Source organism: Podarcis liolepis (assembly GCF_965112155.1).
Source record: "Podarcis liolepis genome assembly, chromosome: 2".
Taxonomy (NCBI): domain Eukaryota; kingdom Metazoa; phylum Chordata; class Lepidosauria; order Squamata; family Lacertidae; genus Podarcis; species Podarcis liolepis.
In genome coordinates, this window is record NC_139555.1 from 71204527 (window position 1) to 71224769 (window position 20243).

Genomic DNA, 20243 nt, shown 5'->3' on the forward strand with positions numbered 1-20243 from the left:
CTGCTCAGCAGTATTTCTGGAAAACAAAAAATAAAATAAAATAGGCCCACACAGAGCCAACGTTTCACCCACTTTCTCTGTTTCATCAACGGAATGTTCCCTTTCTCCATTAGCTGCAGGCTGAGGCCACAACTTGGAAAAGCATGCATGCCTCCAACTCTTGACACACAACCTCAACAATCCCACAGGAACTATGTGGATGAGCCTTGCCCCTGTAACAAGGCCCCCAGGTATCTCATGCATGAGCCAGCCACCCTGCTCAGCCATGCTTTCCGTCACACTAGGAAGGGAGTTTTATGCATGCACATGGACTTCTAGCAGGAGGATTTTCCGAAGCAAAGAGGAATATGACGGCACACAAAATAAAAGCTGGAAGTACAGCTACCACCATGCTTTAAAGAGCTATACATCCTGGAGGCATAATTAACTCATTGCTCATTTTGAATAGCAGTTCAGCCAATATGCAGTCATACCTCGGGTTGAATATGCTTCATGCTGAGCGTGTTTGAGTTGCGCTCTGTGGCAACCCAGAAGTAACGGAGCGCGTTACTTCCGGGTTTCACCACTTGCGCATGCGCAGACGCTCAAAATGACATCACGCACATGCGCAGAAGTGGCAAAAAGTGACGCGCACGTGCGCAGAGCGGAGCAGAGCTTGCGGCAGGAGAAGTGTGCCGGGCAGTGAAGAGCTAATTGAGGGCCATAAATCAATTAGCGGGAGTCACGCCTGATAACAAACTGCCATAGTGCCATCGCTAATTACGTTTGCTTCCAGATGCGAACGGGGCTCCGGAACAGATCCCATTCGTATCTAGAGGTACCACTGTACATAGGCCTGTTAATTTGTCACATTTAGTTTAGCCCAGATTGAGTGGCTTTGGAGAGTCACTCAAGTCTGCTACATCTTGCCCCCTATATCACACTGGTTCCCCACACAGAGCAAAATGGCATTGCTCAAATGCTATTTAAAGTTCGGAATACGTTTACCCCAGCAAAAATAAAATATCCAAGGAAAAGTCACTCACTATGCAGCAGAGTCATTCAGCTGGTACTCTCGGGAACGATTAAAACAGGCCTGGACTCCGTTGTCTGACCACAGCCTCCTGATCACGTTGGACAAGTCCTCTGGCATGATCCCCTGCTCCTCTGCAGTGCAAGAGAGTGCAAACAACTGACGGGCATCATCCTGCAGGGGAAAACAAAACCCAGGTGGTTAGGCCCTTGAGCTCTCCTTGGCTCATCTGCCGAGCATTACACTGAAGCTCACATTCCACTCCCACACCCCTCCCAAGAGGGTCATCCCAGGGGAAGTGTGCTTTAGTGCTGAGCAATGGAGTAAAACATTCCCTAGGTGCAAAGCAGTTGCCCGTGCTAAATGTGTCAACATCTCTGCAAGAAACCAGTGCTTAAAGACTTTATTGATTTAACAGCACTAAACAAAGCTGACATCAGGTAAACAATTTGATGGTCAATACAGGAACACAATTACAGCTTATCTTCGGTTGCAGAAACTCTAGGGAACACCTAGTGGAAGCATGAATTTGCTGGTAACTTGACAGCAGGATTACGCTGGAAAGGCGAAATTTATTTGGTGCTATCCACTTTCCCTTCTCAAAGACACAAAACAGAAAAGCAAGACAAACTGGCAAAAATATCAAGGTGCCAAATGCCTTTAATGCAAAGGTCAGGAAACACTAAGAATCAAAAGTTAAAAGCAGAAACAAGAAGCAAGAATTTCAAAGACGTGTCTCTTGTCAAAACGGCTCATTCGATTACAAAGACAAAGTACCCATGATTAAACTATTGTGAGTCTAAGCCTAATTCAGATCTCTCGGTAGAGGTGTGGCACTGCTGAAAAATTGCTCCCTTGTGGCCTGTTTACATGCTGACACGGTGACAAATGGAAGATGGGATCACCCACAAACACTCTGTTCAAGCAGCTGATTCCCACTCCAGCGCTGCCTCTCCTTACGAAAATCCAGCTGCTGGTGTAGGAGTAACAACATGAATGACGAAATCCCATGAGGTTGGAACGTGCTTACACCGAGGATGCCCAACCGCAACAGAATGGCCTTCCGTGACTCTAACATGGCAACACTATTGTATGGACTTGACTGAAGGTAGCTGCAACATTTTGGGGGCAGAAGCCGAACAACACATGGGCCCAAAGGATGGGGAAGGCTGCAACAGAGAATGCTGTGTGAATCAGGTACTTCTGCTTGATGGAGATGTGCAAATGCAAATCCTGTCTACTGCTATTGCCGTAAAAAGGTCACTTTTACATCATCTGCTTTAAGGATCAGAAAATGCACATTGTGGAAGCACCACTCACACTGTCCCAAGTCACAAAGGTTTCTCCTTATCAAACCTAGAATGGTGCTCAGAGAACCAAAACTCTTAAATTTAGCCTTAAGAGGAAAGCCCATAGCTCGGTGGTATAGCATCCACCTTCCACACAGAAGGCTCCAGGTTTAATCCCCAGCATCTCCAGGCTGGGCTGAGAGAAAACCCTCTCTGAAATCCTGGAGAGGCACTGCCATTCAGTGTGGACATTACTGTGCTATATGGACTAGTGGTCTGGCTCAGTACAAGCCAATTTCCTATAGTTTATTCTATAAACACGACTTGCTTGGGTATAAGTCTGGAGAATAGAAGAGTGAGCTAGGATTGATAGCCATGTCCAAGTACTGTACCTGAAGGGCTGTTTTCTCCTTCTCTGGAAGGTAGGACACAAACCAATGGATTCAAATTACAAGATAGAGGAGATTCCAACTAAATATTAGGAAGAATTTTATGACTGCCTTGGAAGGTGGTTTTTAAGCAGAGGTTGGATGGCCAACTGCCAGGGATTATTATTTAGTCATGATTCTTGCATGGCAGTGGGGGGTCCCTTCCAACTCTGCAATTCTATGATTCTTAAAAAGAAGAAAAGGAATATATGAGGTACTTTCCTGCTATGTGAATATTTATTCCATTTGACTAGTAGCATGGACGTGCTCATTTTACTAATAATAAAAAACATGGTTGTTCTAGTACTTTAGAAAGTAGCTGCTACGGACATTCACCTTAATGACTACAAGAAACTTGCTACCAATAGGTTAAAGGCAATCCACTCCAATTAGTTTCTGGGCAAAAGATCAACCTTATTTCTCTTACAACTCATTGTTATACCCTCTAACAAATTCAATCTGGCACCAGCCAGTTTCTGCAACTAGGTAGCATTGACCTAGAGAAAAAAGTACTTCTGCTGCATTTTCTCCCGCTTTTCTCTTTGATAAACTTTTATTTTTATTATTGCATTTATACCCCACCTGTTCTCCAAGGAGCTCAAAGTAGTGTCCACGGTTCTCCCCTCCCTCATTTAATCCCCACAACAACCCTGCAAATTAGCTGAGATCCCTGCATTGCAGGGGGCTGGACTAGATGACCCATCAGGTCCACTTCCTATTAAGGGGATGAATCTATGACTGACCCAAGGTCACCCAGTGAGCTTCATGGCCAAATGGCAATTTTAACCCTGGTCTCCCAGGTCCTAGTCCAACTCTAACCACTATACCACACTGGCTAATCCCTTTACTCCAAGGATCCTTTCTATACGTCTAGCTTTTATACTGATACTTAAATTCTGGGTTCATCAACCTTCATAGCAGCAACACTAATGGCTCACCTCACCCACCCCACTATCACCAACAGCTCTGCGCCAGTTCAGAAGATTTCCATCCTCCGTCAGAATGTTTTGCTTTTCTCAAATGTCTGGATCAGTCCCTGATTGGCAGCCATCAGTCAAGCTGGTACCCCTAGTTGCAACATCCCAAACCTATGCCTTCAGCCTTCTTCCCATTTTTAAACTTAGTGGTGAACGTTCCCCTCAAAGTTTAATTTTCCTTTCTTTCAAACTCACACCTAGCCCACACTTGCAACTGAAAGTCACTCTCAACTGTTATGATTTGTCATGGATGCACATTGGGAAAGGGGATAGGGCAGCGGGATGCCAGGGTCATATCAGATTTGGGCTAAGTAAAAAAAAAAGGCAGGTGCCATCTGCAAAATATATGGCACTCTGAATGCAATACATCTTTTGGTCGAAGTATAATAACCCTGGGACAGAATGGCTCTTCCTCATTGAATAGCAGGAACCAAACAGTATGTTCCATTTTATGTAAACAGATGCCACTTCTGCTGATAGTGAACAGCCAGAAGCACTTTTGGATGGGCATAAATCTGGCTCCTCTTAGCAGGTTTGCAAAAACTCTGAAGATGTTGTAATTATTTTAAAAAACAAGCAGTGTGCAATTAAAATATTTGGCTTACTTTTCTCCCTGTACATGCAAGTCTTAATCCAAACTGCTCAGGCAGCTATTGATGAAGAGCTGAGATACAGTTTTCCACTGTGACAAGATTCCACAGGGTTTTTGTTTTTTGTTTTGGTGGGGTGGGGTGAGAGAGAGAATATAACATTTCATACTCAGAAGAAACATTAGAGCAGTAGAGTCTTGCGACCATTTTGGACCTGAGAACGACTGTGGAGAGGAATTCAAGCCGATTCTCAAGGCTCCTTATATACAGAGTTTCAGCAGCAAGCTCTCACAAACGTTCAGCTGCATATAGACTACAGCCCTATTCCAAGGCCTCTCCTTTCATCTACTCCAGTCAACACACTGCGAATCCACCCCTCCCCTCTGCTGCTCATGGCTCCACTCAGTTGCTTAGGTTACAGGTCGGTTGCAAACTGCTATAACCTTTTAAAAATTGCAACATTACATCATGTGTGCGCACACACCCCTTTCAAAGGATGTGTCATCACATCCTTCCTCCATATTGTTTATGGACAATTTCTTATCCAGGGGGATTCTGTGGGGAATTGCTTGGGAGAGCAAAAAACTGAATTCAGACAATGAACAGCTTTCTGTTTGTGTACATTATGATTAATACTTAGGAAGTCGTCCAGAACCACAAAGAGCTACGTTGCTGCCCTTCGCTGCATTTAGACTGACTAAGTGGTCCGTGTACAAAGATAAATGCAAAAGGGCACCCAATGTGAGTTTGCCTGGATTGAGGTGATGACCAACAGCCTGTTGTTACAAGTTCACTTTAGCTTTCCACCATTCTGATCTGTAATCTATAGTTATTTATGAGATGTCCACACTAGCTACATTTCCCCTTCTGCTGATTAACAGCATTGTTTCTGTTGTAGCTCTGCTGACTTGAGCCATTCTGACAGCACAGACAGATGAACCCAATCAAATGTGAAAAGCAACAGAGTATTGTCGCATTTTAAAGATGAATGAGTTAATTATGGCACAAGCTTTTTTGTGGACCAGCTTCAGCTTTCATGAGATGCACAAAATGTTATCTAAAGTTTGGGGGGGGGGGTGGAGCGTAACCATGTGTCCATATACCTGAACTCAGGATAAGACAATTTGTGCATCTGATGAAGTAGTGTCTAATCCACAAAAGCCTTAATAAATGAGTTAGAAGGTGCCACAAGACTCTTTGTTGCTCTTGCTGCAACAGATGAACATGACTACATTTTCATTGTAACCAATATGCTTCAGTCCAGACGTTAACAACTTAACAAAGTGTTGACACACTGTCAGAGGACTTTGCATCAAAGTCACCCAAGTTCTATGTCTGGGCGTGAAAAGTCAAATTCTGCAACACAAATGAAGCAGTCAACTCATGTATGCACAGTAAGTGTCTTCTGACTAATTCTCTGATTTGATTTTTTAAAAAAGACAGAGGGGAGGGATGATGGGGACGAATGCCTCATACCTCAGGACCCCTGGGATGCCCCATTTGAAGGGAACAAGCACACTTTTCAAATTTAGTACTGGGTGAAGATGTCAGGAAGGATTTTGAGGTCTACTAAAATGATTAGAGAGAGCCAGTTAGCAAGAAGGAGGGAGGGAAGGAAACTCACTGCTCTGGCAGGGTCCCCAAAATCGATCTGCAGGTTCCCCATCGCTTTGATGATAGCCATTATGGACTGAATGGTGTTGCTGTAAACCACTGCTTTGTACTGTCGGCACTCCTCTTCTGAGTATCCATCCTCATGGATAATCCTGGAAAAGAAGAGAACAGAGAATGATCCAAAATGTCAGCATGTCAAATGCAAGAGGCCTGAAATGGATTTCAATTTTTTGCTGCATTCCTTCTCATAAAATATTTGTGCTAAAAGAAGTCCCTAGCCGTGGGTGCCCCATGCGACAATACTACAGCATAAGAGCAAGTGTAGAGAAGGGAAAATTCAGTTAAATTCAGAATATGCCAAAGGACACATTCCCCTTACATGACAAATTCCTAACTCAACCCATTTCAGAAATTTGCTTCGCCTTCGATTTGTAGAAGTGTCTGGGTGGGTTCTGGGGGTTACTTTCCCCTATTTGTGGGAGAGGGCAGTGATGATAAAATAATGCAAGCAGGTTATCTGAAAGGGCTCACTAATAGTAGCATAGAGACAACTATGCTGTTAAGTTAGGGGTTGGGAACCCCAGGCTCAGGAGAAGTGTCCTGAGTCTCAGAGGACGCTTCGCAGGACATGTCTGCAGGCAACACCTCTCACTGGCCCTGCTCCAAACCTCCTTGAATGCTTTTCCTTGGCTGGAAAGTGCCCCCTGAACTGTGATAATGGCTCCTGCTTACCACACCCACGCTAACCATCCAGAGAGCTAACTGCCTCTGAAGTGTCCAGGAACTTCAGCTGGTGGAGAATGCGGAAGGCAGACAGTTAACCAGATTGTGTAAGTTCCTTCTTAAAACAGCTACGCTAGTTTCTGGTTCATTTCCACACACAACTAAAATTGCTGTTTATGACCTAAATAGCTCTAAGCTTAGGAACAGGATAACTGAAGGAATGTCTGCTCAATAGTAAATACCTTACAAAAAACCCATATGTGCCAGCCAATTTCTGAGTATCACTTCATGGGGATGGAGGGGGGCATTTTCTATGGCTGCTCCCAGATTGTGAAATGCACTCCCTAGACATGTCTGCCTTGCCTCTCCATTGATGGCTTTTCACAGTAGTATGTTCAGACAGGCCGGCCTTAACCATGTGAGATACATATTTTTCTTTCTTTCTGGCATATTGTTTCTACCACCATTTGTACTGTTTTATTAGTATTTCATCTACTCCTTTGCTGTGTTTTAACCTCACTTTATATTTATTGCTTTTTATTACTGAATTTGATTATTTTGGTATTTATTGCTGCTGACCAGATGCCCTGGACACAACTAACTGAAATATGGGAATACAGCTGTGAGCAGCAACAACAACAACAAGAGAGCAGCTCTCTCTCAGCCAGAAAACAATCAACTATGGCAATCATACAAGTCCAGGCTAGGAACCCAGGCTTCACAATAGCAGCAGATTGAGATCAAGATTTTGCCTCCCTGGGCTATTTTCCTAATAGCAGAGCTGAAATTGACTTGTGGTCTGCTGTGGCTGCAATGCTGCTAGGAAGGCTCTGAAAGGCACACCAGCTGAGAAATAGACCATCTGCTTGTCGATTTAGCCAGAGGCAACAATTCAATTCAATCAGCGTGAAAGAGAAAGTTTCTAACTGGCCACATTGTTCAAAGCCTGAATCTACTCAGGGAAATGGGGCCAGTTGCAACTGGCCCGGCTCAGCTCTAGGATACTGCTGTGATGAGCATCATAGAAACGCTTCAAACCAGCAAAACCCAGCGCGATAGAAAAGACAACTTCTCAGCTCATCTTGCTCTACGCTGAGCGCAATTCCATGACAGGAGGCCAGCTTAATAGACTTAGTCTCATTCCTCTGCCAGCCACGACCAACAGAAGCAGAAAATATAAATTAAAATGTTCGTTGTAAATGTAACAGTTCAGATGACTGTTTATCTTTTTGAAATTCCAGTAACTGCTAAAGGCCAAAGACCCAATATGCTGGCATTATACATTTACAGTGAGGAGTGTGAGTGTGTGTGTGTGTGTGTGTGTGTGTGTGTGTGTGTGTTTAAATTAGGGGTTGTCTCTTGCTAATCTATATGGACAGCCAAAAGAATAGTTATTCTTTCCGCAGCCAGAGAAAGGTTTTAGACAATGCCCAAGAACACCCAGAGAGTTGACTGAAAGGGTAATCTTTCCCTTGGCTTAATGCTTTAGTTTCTTACTTGCTGGAACTGTTCCAACTGGGATCCAGGTTTATAGGATAAGTCAGTAGGGGTCAGAATTCAAAGCTCTCTATGTCGGCTGTCTCTCCAGTGTCAACAGGGTCTCCCCAGCAGATCTTAACACCCCGACAAGTCAATGTGGGAGGAGGCATTCAGAAATGTGGGTACATGCATTTTTTAAATATCTTCATCTACTTGAAATATTAAAAGGCAGCTTGCCCTTCAACTACCAGGAGATTTACATTTTCACTTTGAAAAGTTCACATATTTCTCAAAATACAACAGGTTGAGGAGTTTGTGCCACATATCCAAAATTAGGCACAATCTAAACAGCATTTGAGTTGTAAACGGCAGCAAGTACATTTTGTTTTCTCACCTCCTGATCTTATGGAGAATAAGTGCCACGATGGAAAGCTGGTAAAGGCTGAATGGAAATGCAACAAGGATTCTGTACTGCTGCTGCTACTAAAAGTGCAGCCACCTTCCACCATCTTCTTGTTCCGACAGGCTTTTAATTAAAGGGCTGGTGCTGTTTTTATTGTAATGTTTGTATGTTTTCAGCAGACTGTATACATGTATATAGTTTTAATTCTATTCATGTATAATTGTTTGTTTTTTCTATGTTTTTAGTGGCTCTTGTTTTTTAGTGGCTCTTGTTTTTTAGTGGCTCTTGTTTTTATTTGTAGGTTGCATTGACCCGTCAAGGAAAAAGGTGGGGTATAAATATTTAACAACAGCAACAACAACAATACTGTACAATTAAAGATCACATTTGTAGCTGCTACTTATTTTTAAGAGTGGATCTTCGCTCTCTCTGTTCTATAGAAAAATAAGACAGGCAAAATATAATTCCAACATGGAATTATGGAACATGGAAAGAAAGTAGTAAATAGTATTATGTATGCATAGCAAAAATCTGTGTCTATTCTGGTGGGTGGGTGGGTGGGTGTATACACAGGAATGGGGAACCTGTGACCTTCCATATGTTCTTCGACTACAACTCCCATCAGCCCACAGTCAACATGGTCACTAATCAAGAATGATGGGAGCTGTAGCCTCATCTGGAGAGTCTCAGGTTTCTCATCCATGGTGCAAAGCTACAATTGGCCACCAGCTAATTATGATGCTTATCATTCATTTAAGGTTTAAGAATTCAGGAAGCAGCCACTGAAGTATCACCACAAGAAAGCGGTGAACATATCAAAGAGAACTCCTACAATATTTGAACAAAGAAGAATGCTTACTTCATCTGTTTTACGATTGTGCTCTTCCCAGACTCTCCTGCACCTGTAGAAAATAAAGAAGACTTGTAAGATACAGGCCTTTGACTCTGGCATTCAAGTGTATAATCCCCCCTCCCCCAGCCTCCTGCACTCAGATTCAACATTAGGTCTGATAATTGCTAGCTGTGGCAGGCTTGTTCTGAGAACCTAGTTTTAAACCAAGGCTTCCCACATAGTTTAGGATAGTTACCTGGATTCGTTTAAGTTATGGTTCACAATGGTCACATGGTTGCCAAACCCAAGGGGGAAAAAGTGGAGTGAAATAAATTTGCACAAGACAAGAGCAGTGCAACGCCTACAGCAAAATGCCATACCCTTAGTCCTGCTTCCACTATCTTAAAAGGGTAAAGGGACCCCTGACCATTAGGTCCAGTCGCTCATCTCGCTTTATTGGCCGAGGGAGCCGGCGTACAGCTTCCGGGTCATGTGGCCAGCATGACTAAGCCGCTTCTGGCGAACCAGAGCAGTGCACGGAAACGCTGTTTACCTTCCCGCCGGAGCGGTGCCTATTTATCTACTTCCACTTTGACATGCTTTCAAACTGCTAGGTTGGCAGGAGCTGGGACCGAGCAACGGGAGCTCACCCCGTCGCAGGGATTCGAAGTGCCGACCTTCTGATCGGCAAGCCCTAGGCTCTGTAGTCCCAAGCACCCACTATCTTACGAAGCTCCAAAAAAGGAAAAGCACACAGTTTCAGGACAGGAGATCCACTATTAGAGACAGCCACCAAGAATGCCAAGGTAGTTTCCTGGACTTACTGCACAGACAGTGAACACCACACCCATTTCTGAAATACAAAATGCATTACATGCTGCACATTGGAGAGGATGGACTTCAACAGTGGAAATCCCTAATTCCACAGATCTGGTGACCATAAGCCACATTAGTCTTAACCAGCAGATTTGTTGTTGTTTTTTAATTGATTTAGCCAGTCCCCACCTTGGCTAAACCCTGAGTAACAACCAAGACAAAAGGACTTAAAACAAATGAAAAGCACAGAGCTACATGTGCTACTGAGCATCCTGTCTTTCCAGTGACCACACGTACGCCAAATAGTGTGAAACTTCACGAGACTGATAGAGAAAGTCTCTGGGGAGATGATAAATATTTGTATTCCTGCCAAGTTCACGCAGGCACCCAAGAGCAGTTCTGTAGATGCCTGCCAGATTCTTCACCGTGGTATCAATATCTCATAATCAACAACGCCAAAGGCTGCAGAAATCTGAGGCTCAGTCATCAGGTAGGGCTACATGTGCTGCACAGAGCTGCTTTGGCTTTGGTGCAGGCAGCAGAGCCTGGTGGCGGCTAGCAAACAACCATTCTACTTGAATTACCTCATAGGCTCCTATTAAAATACAATGCTGTGCACTGCTCCAGGGGGGTGGAATACGCAGTGCTATAGTTTCCTCCACCCCTAGAAAAATAGAAAGAGACAGCAGCACAGATTTGCTTTCAGCAGCGTCAGGTAGGTTTCGTGCCATCTGGCTTGAAGCCACGTTCCTCGAGAGCCAGAAGATTTAATACATAAGAGAAAGCAGAAGTAGCAAGATAAAATGCAATTCTAAGAAATATAGATGGCCCATGAAAGATTAGATACAGGCTTGTAAGCATTTTATTGATTTACGTTATTGATTCCATTTATATATCCCACCTTTTTCCTCCAAGCGGAGCTCAGGGTGGCGTACACGGTTTCCACCCTCCTCATTTTATCCCCACAAGAACCCCTGTGAGGTAGGCTAGGCGGAGAAAAGACAGTGACCAGCTTCATGCCTGTGTGCGGGTTTGAACCCTGTTCTCCCAAGTCTTGGTCCAACACTCGAACCACTGCACCTAGTGGCAAGTTGCAAATCACTTCCAAGTAATCAGGAAGAAAAGTTGTTTTACAGGAAAGAAATAAGATGTGTCACCAGGGTAGCAAAAAGCAGCAACCTGTGAGCAGACCAGATAGTGAGTACTTTTGTAGGCTAGTAAAGAATTACCGGTATTTGTAGAGCTGCATTAAACAGGCACAAAGCTTTTAAGAAAACAGTCCTCCATTAAGAAATGTAACAAAATGCTCTTTCTAGCAATGCAAAACCATTTTTCCAGGATCCCGACTTTTATGAAATCTAGTGGTTACTGATGCAGAGAAAAATATCACAAATGGAAATGCCACATGCCTATGTAAGTCTGAGAAGAGCATGTAGAAGCTCAAGGGATTTGCTCTGTCCATACGTAACCATTTCTAAAATATAGCTATTTGCAATTCCATTTCTCATCCAAGAGGGAGAAAGGTCACAAATCTGCACCCTGTACAAAAGTGACGTCCCATCTGGCACAAAGGTTTTGGCAAGCTGCTTTCAATCTAATAGTTTTTATGATCAGGCCTGAATATTTGCATTCTCATCTCTATTTCTCATAAAAAAGTGCTAAGCCCTTATGGAAGTGGAGAAAGGAATGAGATCTTAACTTCAATCCAACCATAAGGGGTCATAGGTCAGAAGGTGAAAAGTTTTTATAATAAGGGCTCACAAGTTTAGGGACTGGTGTACCAACGTACACATAGCACAGACAGTGTGAGCAACACTCAATGCCTTAAGGACAAAAAGGAACTCTTAATGAGGTAGTCACAAGACAAGATGGTGATTGATGCATGATCAGCTGCAAGTACTCTTTCATAGAGGCTGTGAATTCATGCATGCCACTTATGCTGCAATCCTATATACAGGTAGAAGTAAATCCCATTAAACTCAATGGGTCTTACTTCTGAGTAGGTATGTATAAAAGTACACTACCAACGCGTACTTTCAGTAAGGCTTTTGACAAAGTCCCCCATGATACATACACACACACACACACTTTTTAAAAAGGCATGAATGCAGACATGGACTGATGCCCACAGTAATTACATTTCTGACAACAGGAAGGTATGTAAATATTCTAGAAATTGGTCCCATACAGCAGAATGCCACAAGATGACTGGAAAAGAGCTGGGCCAATTACCCGCTGCTCTGTCCCATGTAGCCTGTGCAACTATAAAATTCTTAGATGCCTTCAGAGAAGAAAATCTGGGAAAGCAGATAAGGTTTCTTCACTAAGATCCATCCACACAATCATATATTATGTACGCATCGTTAAAGCTCTGTGGGGGGTCACTCTCTGCCCCAGTTAAGCCTCACTATTAGCAGGAGAGATCTTCTTACTGTGCATCCTATTAACACGTTCACTAACAAGCTCAGATCTGCAAGCTGGTGTTTGCAATGGCACAGCTGTTCAGAAGCTTCACAAGATCTCTCAATCCCAGCCCCTCAGACAGGGAAGTAATCCAGCTGGTCAGGTTGCAGTTAATTACTTCTAAACTTGATGGAGGAAATGCTTTGGCAGCCCAGTGACAAATTTCAACTTCAACAAGCACAACTTTCCAAGTATTTCATGGTACCATTTTGCAACACGAAGCATGAAGTTGAACCAGAATTCCCACTTGCCAACAGTGTAAAAAATGTCCAGGTTTCACTACCATCAGCCCTGCCTTCAGTCTATGAGCAAGTCATGCTGCTTGTCTTCAGTCGCTTACAATTGCCAGCCAAACCCCCAAACAAATCGGATTGTTGAAGACAATTCGTTCCAGCACCCACAAGCACATGCGGCGACAAGGACCAGCGCACAACGACACAGTGTGCATTGTTCCCTGGGGGTTAACATTCAGCCGTGGAAATAGGCTTAGAGCTGAAAGCCCAGCACATGAGAACTCAACATTAAACAGAAAGCTTTTAGACAACCTCAGTAGCTGCAGCCTGGCTATACACAGCCCAGAGACACAAGAGAAAATAGGGGGATTTATGCTTCAGATTAACCCTTGTTTTGCAGAGATGAAAATGCACTGGGAAGATAATGCACTGGGAAGAGGTGGCGAGGGCAAATTGAAGCATTCCTCAAATTCTTCTTTTAAAATAAGTTGAACTCTGTGAGTTGATTCAAGTGTTTGAACTACCGTATTTTTCGCTCTATAACACGCAGATTTTTGCTCCTAAAAAGGAAGGGGAAATGTCTGTGCGTGTTATGGAGCGAATGAGTGCTCCCTGGAGCCGAAAAATGAGGCAAAAATCAAACCGCGCTTCAGGGAGAAGGGAGCTCCGTGAGACAGGAAACTGCTGCTTTCCTTCATTCTGCCTCAGGGTCTTACTGCCCACCCTGCTCTGTTTCGTTGCTGTGTTTGCTCAAACGGAACAAAGAGCAGGGAAAGCCCCTCCCCTCCAGGCAAGTAGAGAGGAAAGCAGAGCGTCCGAACAAAGAGCAGGGAAAGCCCCTCCCCTCCAGGCAAGTAGAGGGGAAAGCAGAGCGTCGCTCTATCCTGTCCCTGCTCCGGAGGGAACAATGTATGTGAAGGGAAGAGAGATTACAGGTTCGGCTTAAAATTCTGATTTGACTTCCTGCTTTTTGTTTTTGGAGACACACAGCATTCAAATATGCTTTCTTCCATTTAAAAGGATGAAATCCTTAAACAGTGTTTTGCCTGTAAATTCATGCGATCTGGAAGATTACAGTGTCTGTACCTCTTAAGGGATGGCAAAGCTTAGGTTTCGCTGCTAAATAGTTCTTAATGCAGTTAAAATGCTTTCTTCTGTCATGCTGGTGGGAGGGAGAGGGAGAGGGAGAGAGAGAGAGAGCGCGCACGCTGGCTGGCTTGGGTGGGTGGGTGGGGGGAAACTTTTGCCTTCCTTTCCTCACGTTATAGCCCTCTCCTGCATTCTTAGCCTTCTGTGTTTTTCCTTCCCTCCCCACTTAAAATGTGGTTACAAAGCATGGATCCACATGGATCCTCAGGATCTTTGCATTGGGTCACCCCAAATTCACCATCAGAGCACACAGCATGTCCATGGCTACAGCCTGCCCCCCCAAAATCACACACCCATTGTTGCCTGGGGCTGCAATGGTGCAAAAACGTAGTTACAAAGCATGGATCCACATGGATCCTCAGGATCTTTGCATTGGGTCAGCCAAAATTCACCATCAGAGCACATAGCATGTCCATGGCTACAGCCTGTCCCCCCCCAAAAAAAATCACGCACCCACTGTTGCCTGGGGCTGCAATGGTGCAAAAACGTGGTTACAAAGCATGGATCCACATGGATTCTCAGGATTTTTGCATTGGGTCACCCCAAATTCACCATCAGATCACATGTCTGTGGCCACAGCATGAAGCACAAAAATGATACGTCCACTGTTTCATTCAGAATATTTTTTCCCTTGTTTTCCTCCTCTAAAAACGATGTGCGTGTTATGGTCAGGTGCGTGTTATAGAGCGAAAAATACGGTAATTATGATTCCTTATTTGCAATCTCTGATTTTTTTAATTTTTTTTTTGATACAAAGCAGTTTATCCTGGACATTGTTATTATTATTATTATCATCAAACATATGGCCACTGTTTGCAATGGGTTCAAAACTGTCAAACTAAATCGTCCCACTTGGCTGTGCTTAAAACCTATTGTTGGTAGGAAAAGGTGTGCTATTTTAGTCCATTTCCCAGTAACACTAATGCACATGAGCACCAACAGCCTGGTAACTGAAGGTTCTCTGCCAGGGCAATATTATCTGACACACTCCTTTGGGGAAGGCATGCATGTTAAACTAGTTCCTCCCTGGGCTACTATGAACATTAGTAACCTCACTGAATTTGAAATATGCATCGCTTTCCGCAACATGATGCAATTTATGCATCATCCCAATACCAAGGGATTCTTATGGAAGAAAGGATGTGAGGTCATCCATTCCCCTCAGCCATGTGATTTATGCCTACCAATGAAAAGGGGCCATCTTTTGACTTTTTGAAAAGAGGAACTCATATGTTCTTATTCTTGGCTTGGGTCTTCCTGGCCACCCAAGCTGTAAGAAGCATCTGAGCATGCTATTCAGAGGCTGACAAGGTCTTCAAGAGCCAACTCTGCAATGATCTGGAGAGGAAAAAATACTCTTTAAACTCAGGAATATTATTCACTAAGGAGAGGAGTTGTTCCTCCTTGGGACAGCAAGGCCTGTGATGACAGCTCCCCAAATAATTTGTGCTCATTTTTGCCTAGACCTGTCCAGTGGAATGGATGGCCTAGCTGCACAGAAGTGGAAAGATTTTGGCAGGCCTAGGAAACAAACTAATACCAAATGCAGGAAACTGTCATTCATAGCATGCCTTTACCTTAGAAAGGGACGCGGGTGGCGCTGTGGGTTAAACCACAAAGCCTAGGACTTGCCGATCAGAAGGTCAGCGGTTCGAATCCCTGCAACGGGGTGAGCTCCCGTTGCTTGGTCCCTGCTCATGCCAACCTAGCAGTTCGAAAGCACGTCAAAGTGCAAGTAGGTAAATAGGCACCACTCCGGCAGGAAGGTAAACGGCGTTTCCGTGCGCTGCTCTGGTTCACCAAAAGCGACTTAGTCATGCTGGCCACATGACCTTGAAGCTGTATGCCGGCTCCCTCGGCCAATAAAGTGAGATGAGCACCATAACCCCAGAGCTGTCCGCAACAGGACCTAATGGTCAGGGGTCCCTTTACCTTTACCTTAGAAAACAAGAGCTTCCCATGCTTTCACCTGTCATTGCAAGTGAGTGAGTGTCGTGATACTTATGCATAGTGTCAGGGGTTTAGGAGCAGAGGCACGGGCAAGGGAGGAAACAGAGAGCGAAGGGGAGGAGGCAGAAGAAAAGATGAGTGATGACGACGACCCGAGATCTCCTAGTCTTTCCAGTGAATCAGAGGATTCACAGAAAGGAGCACCAGTGGCCAGGGCAAGGGGGGAGTCTAGGGGGGCACCCCAGGAAGATAGAGCCAGAGGGGACTCAGGGGGGAGCAGCTGGAAATCGGGACCAGCGTCACCGCCAGGAAGCAGGGAAGAGGAAGGGAGCCAGGGGGGAAGCGCTGGCAGCTCACCACAGGAGGGAGGGCATGAGTCAGGAGTGGCCACACCTCCATCGGGGAGCGAAGAAACGGTTAAGAGGAAAGTGGAAGGTTGGGCGCGCGCGCCAAGTTCAAATGCAGAGGAAGGGGGCGCAGTAAGCAGCCCCGAAAGGGAACCAGGTCCTAAAGCCCGGCGCAAGGAGGCAGGAGGGTCCGGGTCAGCGTCAGAAGAATCCCGGAAGGAAGAAGCCCCGGGGGGTAGAGGGACCCAGAGGAGGACAGTCAGGCGGAAAAGGTGGAGCAAGGCTAGGATATTAAGTTGGTGCACACGGGGCGGAGACTCAGACGGAGCTTCGCCGATCTAGCTACTAGACGTAGAGTTGCGCGCAGCAGCGTGAGAATGGAAACTGTAATTCAATAAAGACTTTTACTTAATGATCGCTGGCTAGCGTGATCCTCTGTGAGCTAGGATCTTCAAGCAGCTCTGACAGTAAGCTCCGTCTCACGATTGTGGGCATCTACAGCCTCGAGGAGGGGAGAAAAACAGGTGCCTACTAGCGAGCTCACGAACGGCAGACGACATGACGGCTGAGCAGCAGATAGAGGAACTCAGAAAAGCAGTGGCACAACTGAATGCCGAGGCTCTCGCATCCAGGAAGAGAGAGGAGGAGGCAGCTGCCGCCTGCAGGGATCTCCAGGTCAGGTTAGACGTGCTGACAAAGCAGACACCCCGGCAGGAGGGAATTGGGTTGGCGAGACGGACAGGCGGGCTGGTCTCTCACTTCGATGGGAACCTGCAACAGTATCCCAACTTTAGAGCCGACGTACTGTGCGCACTGCAACTGCTGCATAAAGACTTTAGAGATGAGCAAGAGAGAGTGGGATTCATCATGTCCCATTTGCATGGGGATGCTAAAGCATAGCTACGCAATTTATGGAGAGATAAGGATCCGGCGCTCCAGAATGCAGATGCCTTTATTAAAGCGATGGATGGGTGTTTTTTATCAAGTATTGACGTGGATCTTGCACGGAAGGAGGTGCATGGGCTGAGACAAGGGAGGGCCAGCGTCAGGCAGTATCATGCCCGCTTTTTCGCCTTGGTCAGTGCCCTGGAATGGGACAGAGATTCGGCTCCTGTAAGAGACCTCTTTTGGGAGGGGCTGCACAACTCGATTAAAGATGAGATCGCGAGGGGGGAGAGACCCCGAACCACCCAGGAGGTCGTTCAGAGGGCACTGGCAGTGGGGGTGAGGCTGGAAGAACGTCCGTGGAGCAGGGACGAAGGGCGTGGAGGGCGCGAACCAGCCAGGGGCCCCTCCTTCCTTCCCAGAGAAGCAGCGCGGGCGCAATCCACGCCTCCGCCAGGAGGAGGAGCCGAACCTATGGAGGTTGGAGGTGCAAGGGCTCAGTCAGCAACCAGAGCCCTAGCACCGGCAGCAGTGAAAGCGAAGCCTCCTAGAGGGAACAGGAAGTGTTACGTCTGTGAGGAGCCAGGGCATATGGCAAAAGAGTGTCCCCAGAGGCTCCACAAGCTTACTGCAGCCTCGGCAATGGTGACTGCAGCAACGCAGCAAGGGGGACCACAGCAGGGAAACGACGCAGTCTGGCTGGAGGAAGAGGCCCTGGGGCCCAGCCAGACGTGTTAGTGACGCAGTCCCCAGAGGTTTTACAGCCCGTGAACCCCCTCCCGCCCAAACCAGTGGTGAGGCTCACCGCATCTCTCCAGCTGCCCAATGGAATCACCACTGACGTGCCCATCACAGTTGACTCGGGCAGCAACGCGGACTTTATAGGGCAGGACTTTGTCGACAAGCACGCTATACAGTTGCTGCCGGCCACACTGCCCCTGCAGGTTGTCACGGTGGATGGCAGGGAGTTGCTAGGGGGGCAAGTGGTGAAGCAGACGCCGCCCATGGCGATGCGACTTGGAAATCACAAAGAAATCATCAGCTTCAATGTCACTCAACTATCGGATACGCCCATTGTATTGGGAATGAGTTGGCTAGACAAGCACAGCCCAACGCTGGCTTGGTACCAGAGGCAGCTGATCTTCGGCTCTTCCTTTTGTGCTGAACACTGCATCGTGCCCCGGCAGGAAGGAGAGGAAGAGGAGTCACAGCTGCTGCTAGGCACGCTGCAAGCGATTCCCCACAAGTACGCAGAATTTTTGGAAGTTTTCTGCGAGAAGGAGGCAGACAGGCTACCCCCTCACAGACCATATGACTGCAAGATTGACCTGCTGCCGGGGGTGGCGCTGCCTAAGGGGAAACTGTATTCCATGTCAGAGGACGAGCTGCAGGAACTCAAACAGTTCATAGATCATAATTTGGAGCGCGGTTTCATCCGAGAGTCCAAGGCAGCGGGGGGCAGTCCAGTATTCTTTGTTAAAAAGCGAGACACGCCCCAAAAAAGACTGGTCGTGGACTATCGCATTTTAAACAATGGGACCAAGCCGTCGGACTTCCCCATGCCCCGAATCGACGACCTCCTGGCGAAGGTGCGGAAGGGGAAAGTGTTCACCAAGTTAGACCTGCGAGGGGCGTACAACCTCATTCGTATGCGGGAGGGAGATGAGTGGAAGACGGCCATGTTCACGCCACTGGGTACCTACGAATACAGAGTTATGCCCTTTGGATTGCAAAATGGCTCCCACGTTTTTCAAGCTTTCATGCATCACGTGTTGGCGGGACTTCTCTACAAGACGTGCGTCTGTTTCTTAGATGACATCCTGATCTTTTCGGAATCGCAGCAGGAGCATGACAGACACGTCAAGGAAGTGCTGACCAGACTAAAGCAACATAGGCTCTACGCCAAGCTGGAGAAGTGCCAATTTGACGTGACGGAGGTGGATTTTCTGGGCTACAAGTTGTCTGACAAGGGGCTCGCCATGGACAGCGCCAAGGTTCGCGCGGTATTGGATTGGAAGAGTCCACGCAACCGGAAGGAGGTCCAGAGGTTTGTCGGCTTTGCGAACTTCTATCGCAAGTTTATCAAGGGCTTCGCTATGCAGACAGCGGCCATCACAGACACGCTTAGCTCCAAGAAAAAGAAGTTCGTTTGGACAGAGGAGGCGGAGCAGTCCTTTCAGGCACTCAAGCGTCTCTTCGCGTCGGAAGAGCAGCTGCTTCACGTCAACCCCAGCAGGCCGATGAGGGTGGAGACAGACGCCTCGGACAGAGCCGTGGGGGCGGTCCTGCTGCAAAAGGACCAGCAGGGGGTGTGGCGACCGGCAGCGTTTTACTCCAGGAAGCTCAGCAAGTCCGAGCAGAACTACACCATCTGGGACAGGGAGTTGCTGGCCATTCATGCAGCGTTCAAAGCGTGGAGGCACTTCCTGATCGGCGCCAAGCACACGGTGCAGGTTTGCACGGACCACAAGAATCTGGAGCACTGGCGCACGGCACAGTTCCTAAACCAGAGGCAGATACGTTGGGCTGAGTTTTTTGCGAACTTCGACTTCCGCATAGAGTATGTCCCGGGGGACACTAACATCATGGCGGACGCCCTCTCCCGTAAGCCACAGTATCTGGAGGACGCAACGCCAGCGGCCGCCATGCACATCTTCGCACCAACAGTATGGGCGTGCGCCGCGGCCACCGTGGACCTGGAGGCGGTGCGACGAGCGTTGCAGGATGACTCCTTCGCGCAAGCAAAGATGGCAGAGGTGCAGAGGGGCACGGCTGCGGCCGACGGTTTCCAGCTACGAGATGGATTGCTCATCCGTAAAGGGGCCATCTACGTGCCGGGAGACGACCTTCGCGCCAAGGTGCTGCAGCAGCTGCACGACGCGCCCACGGCCGGGCACTTTGGCAAGGAGAAGACGGTGGAATTAGTAGCCAGGGATTTCTGGTGGCCTGGAATGAGAGGGGAGGTCGCAGACTACGTGGCGAGGTGTGACACCTGCCAGAGGGCCAAACCAGTGCACAAACCGCCGGCCGGACTGTTGGAACCGCTGCAAACT

The 20243-nt window shown here is 46.8% G+C and overlaps 1 protein-coding gene across 1 annotated transcript in view; it reads right to left on the minus strand.

Annotated features, from left to right (window-relative positions):
- The window catches only part of GNAI2 (G protein subunit alpha i2), a 136939-nt gene that overhangs the window by 42616 nt on the left and 74080 nt on the right, over positions 1-20243 (minus strand). Inside the window, exons 2-4 of the mRNA XM_083488765.1 lie at positions 9375-9417; positions 5921-6062; positions 1026-1186 (exon numbers count right to left, since the gene is read on the minus strand). Coding sequence (XP_083344891.1) covers positions 1026-1186; positions 5921-6062; positions 9375-9417 — 346 coding nt within the window. The remainder of the gene's footprint in view (positions 1-1025; positions 1187-5920; positions 6063-9374; positions 9418-20243) is intronic.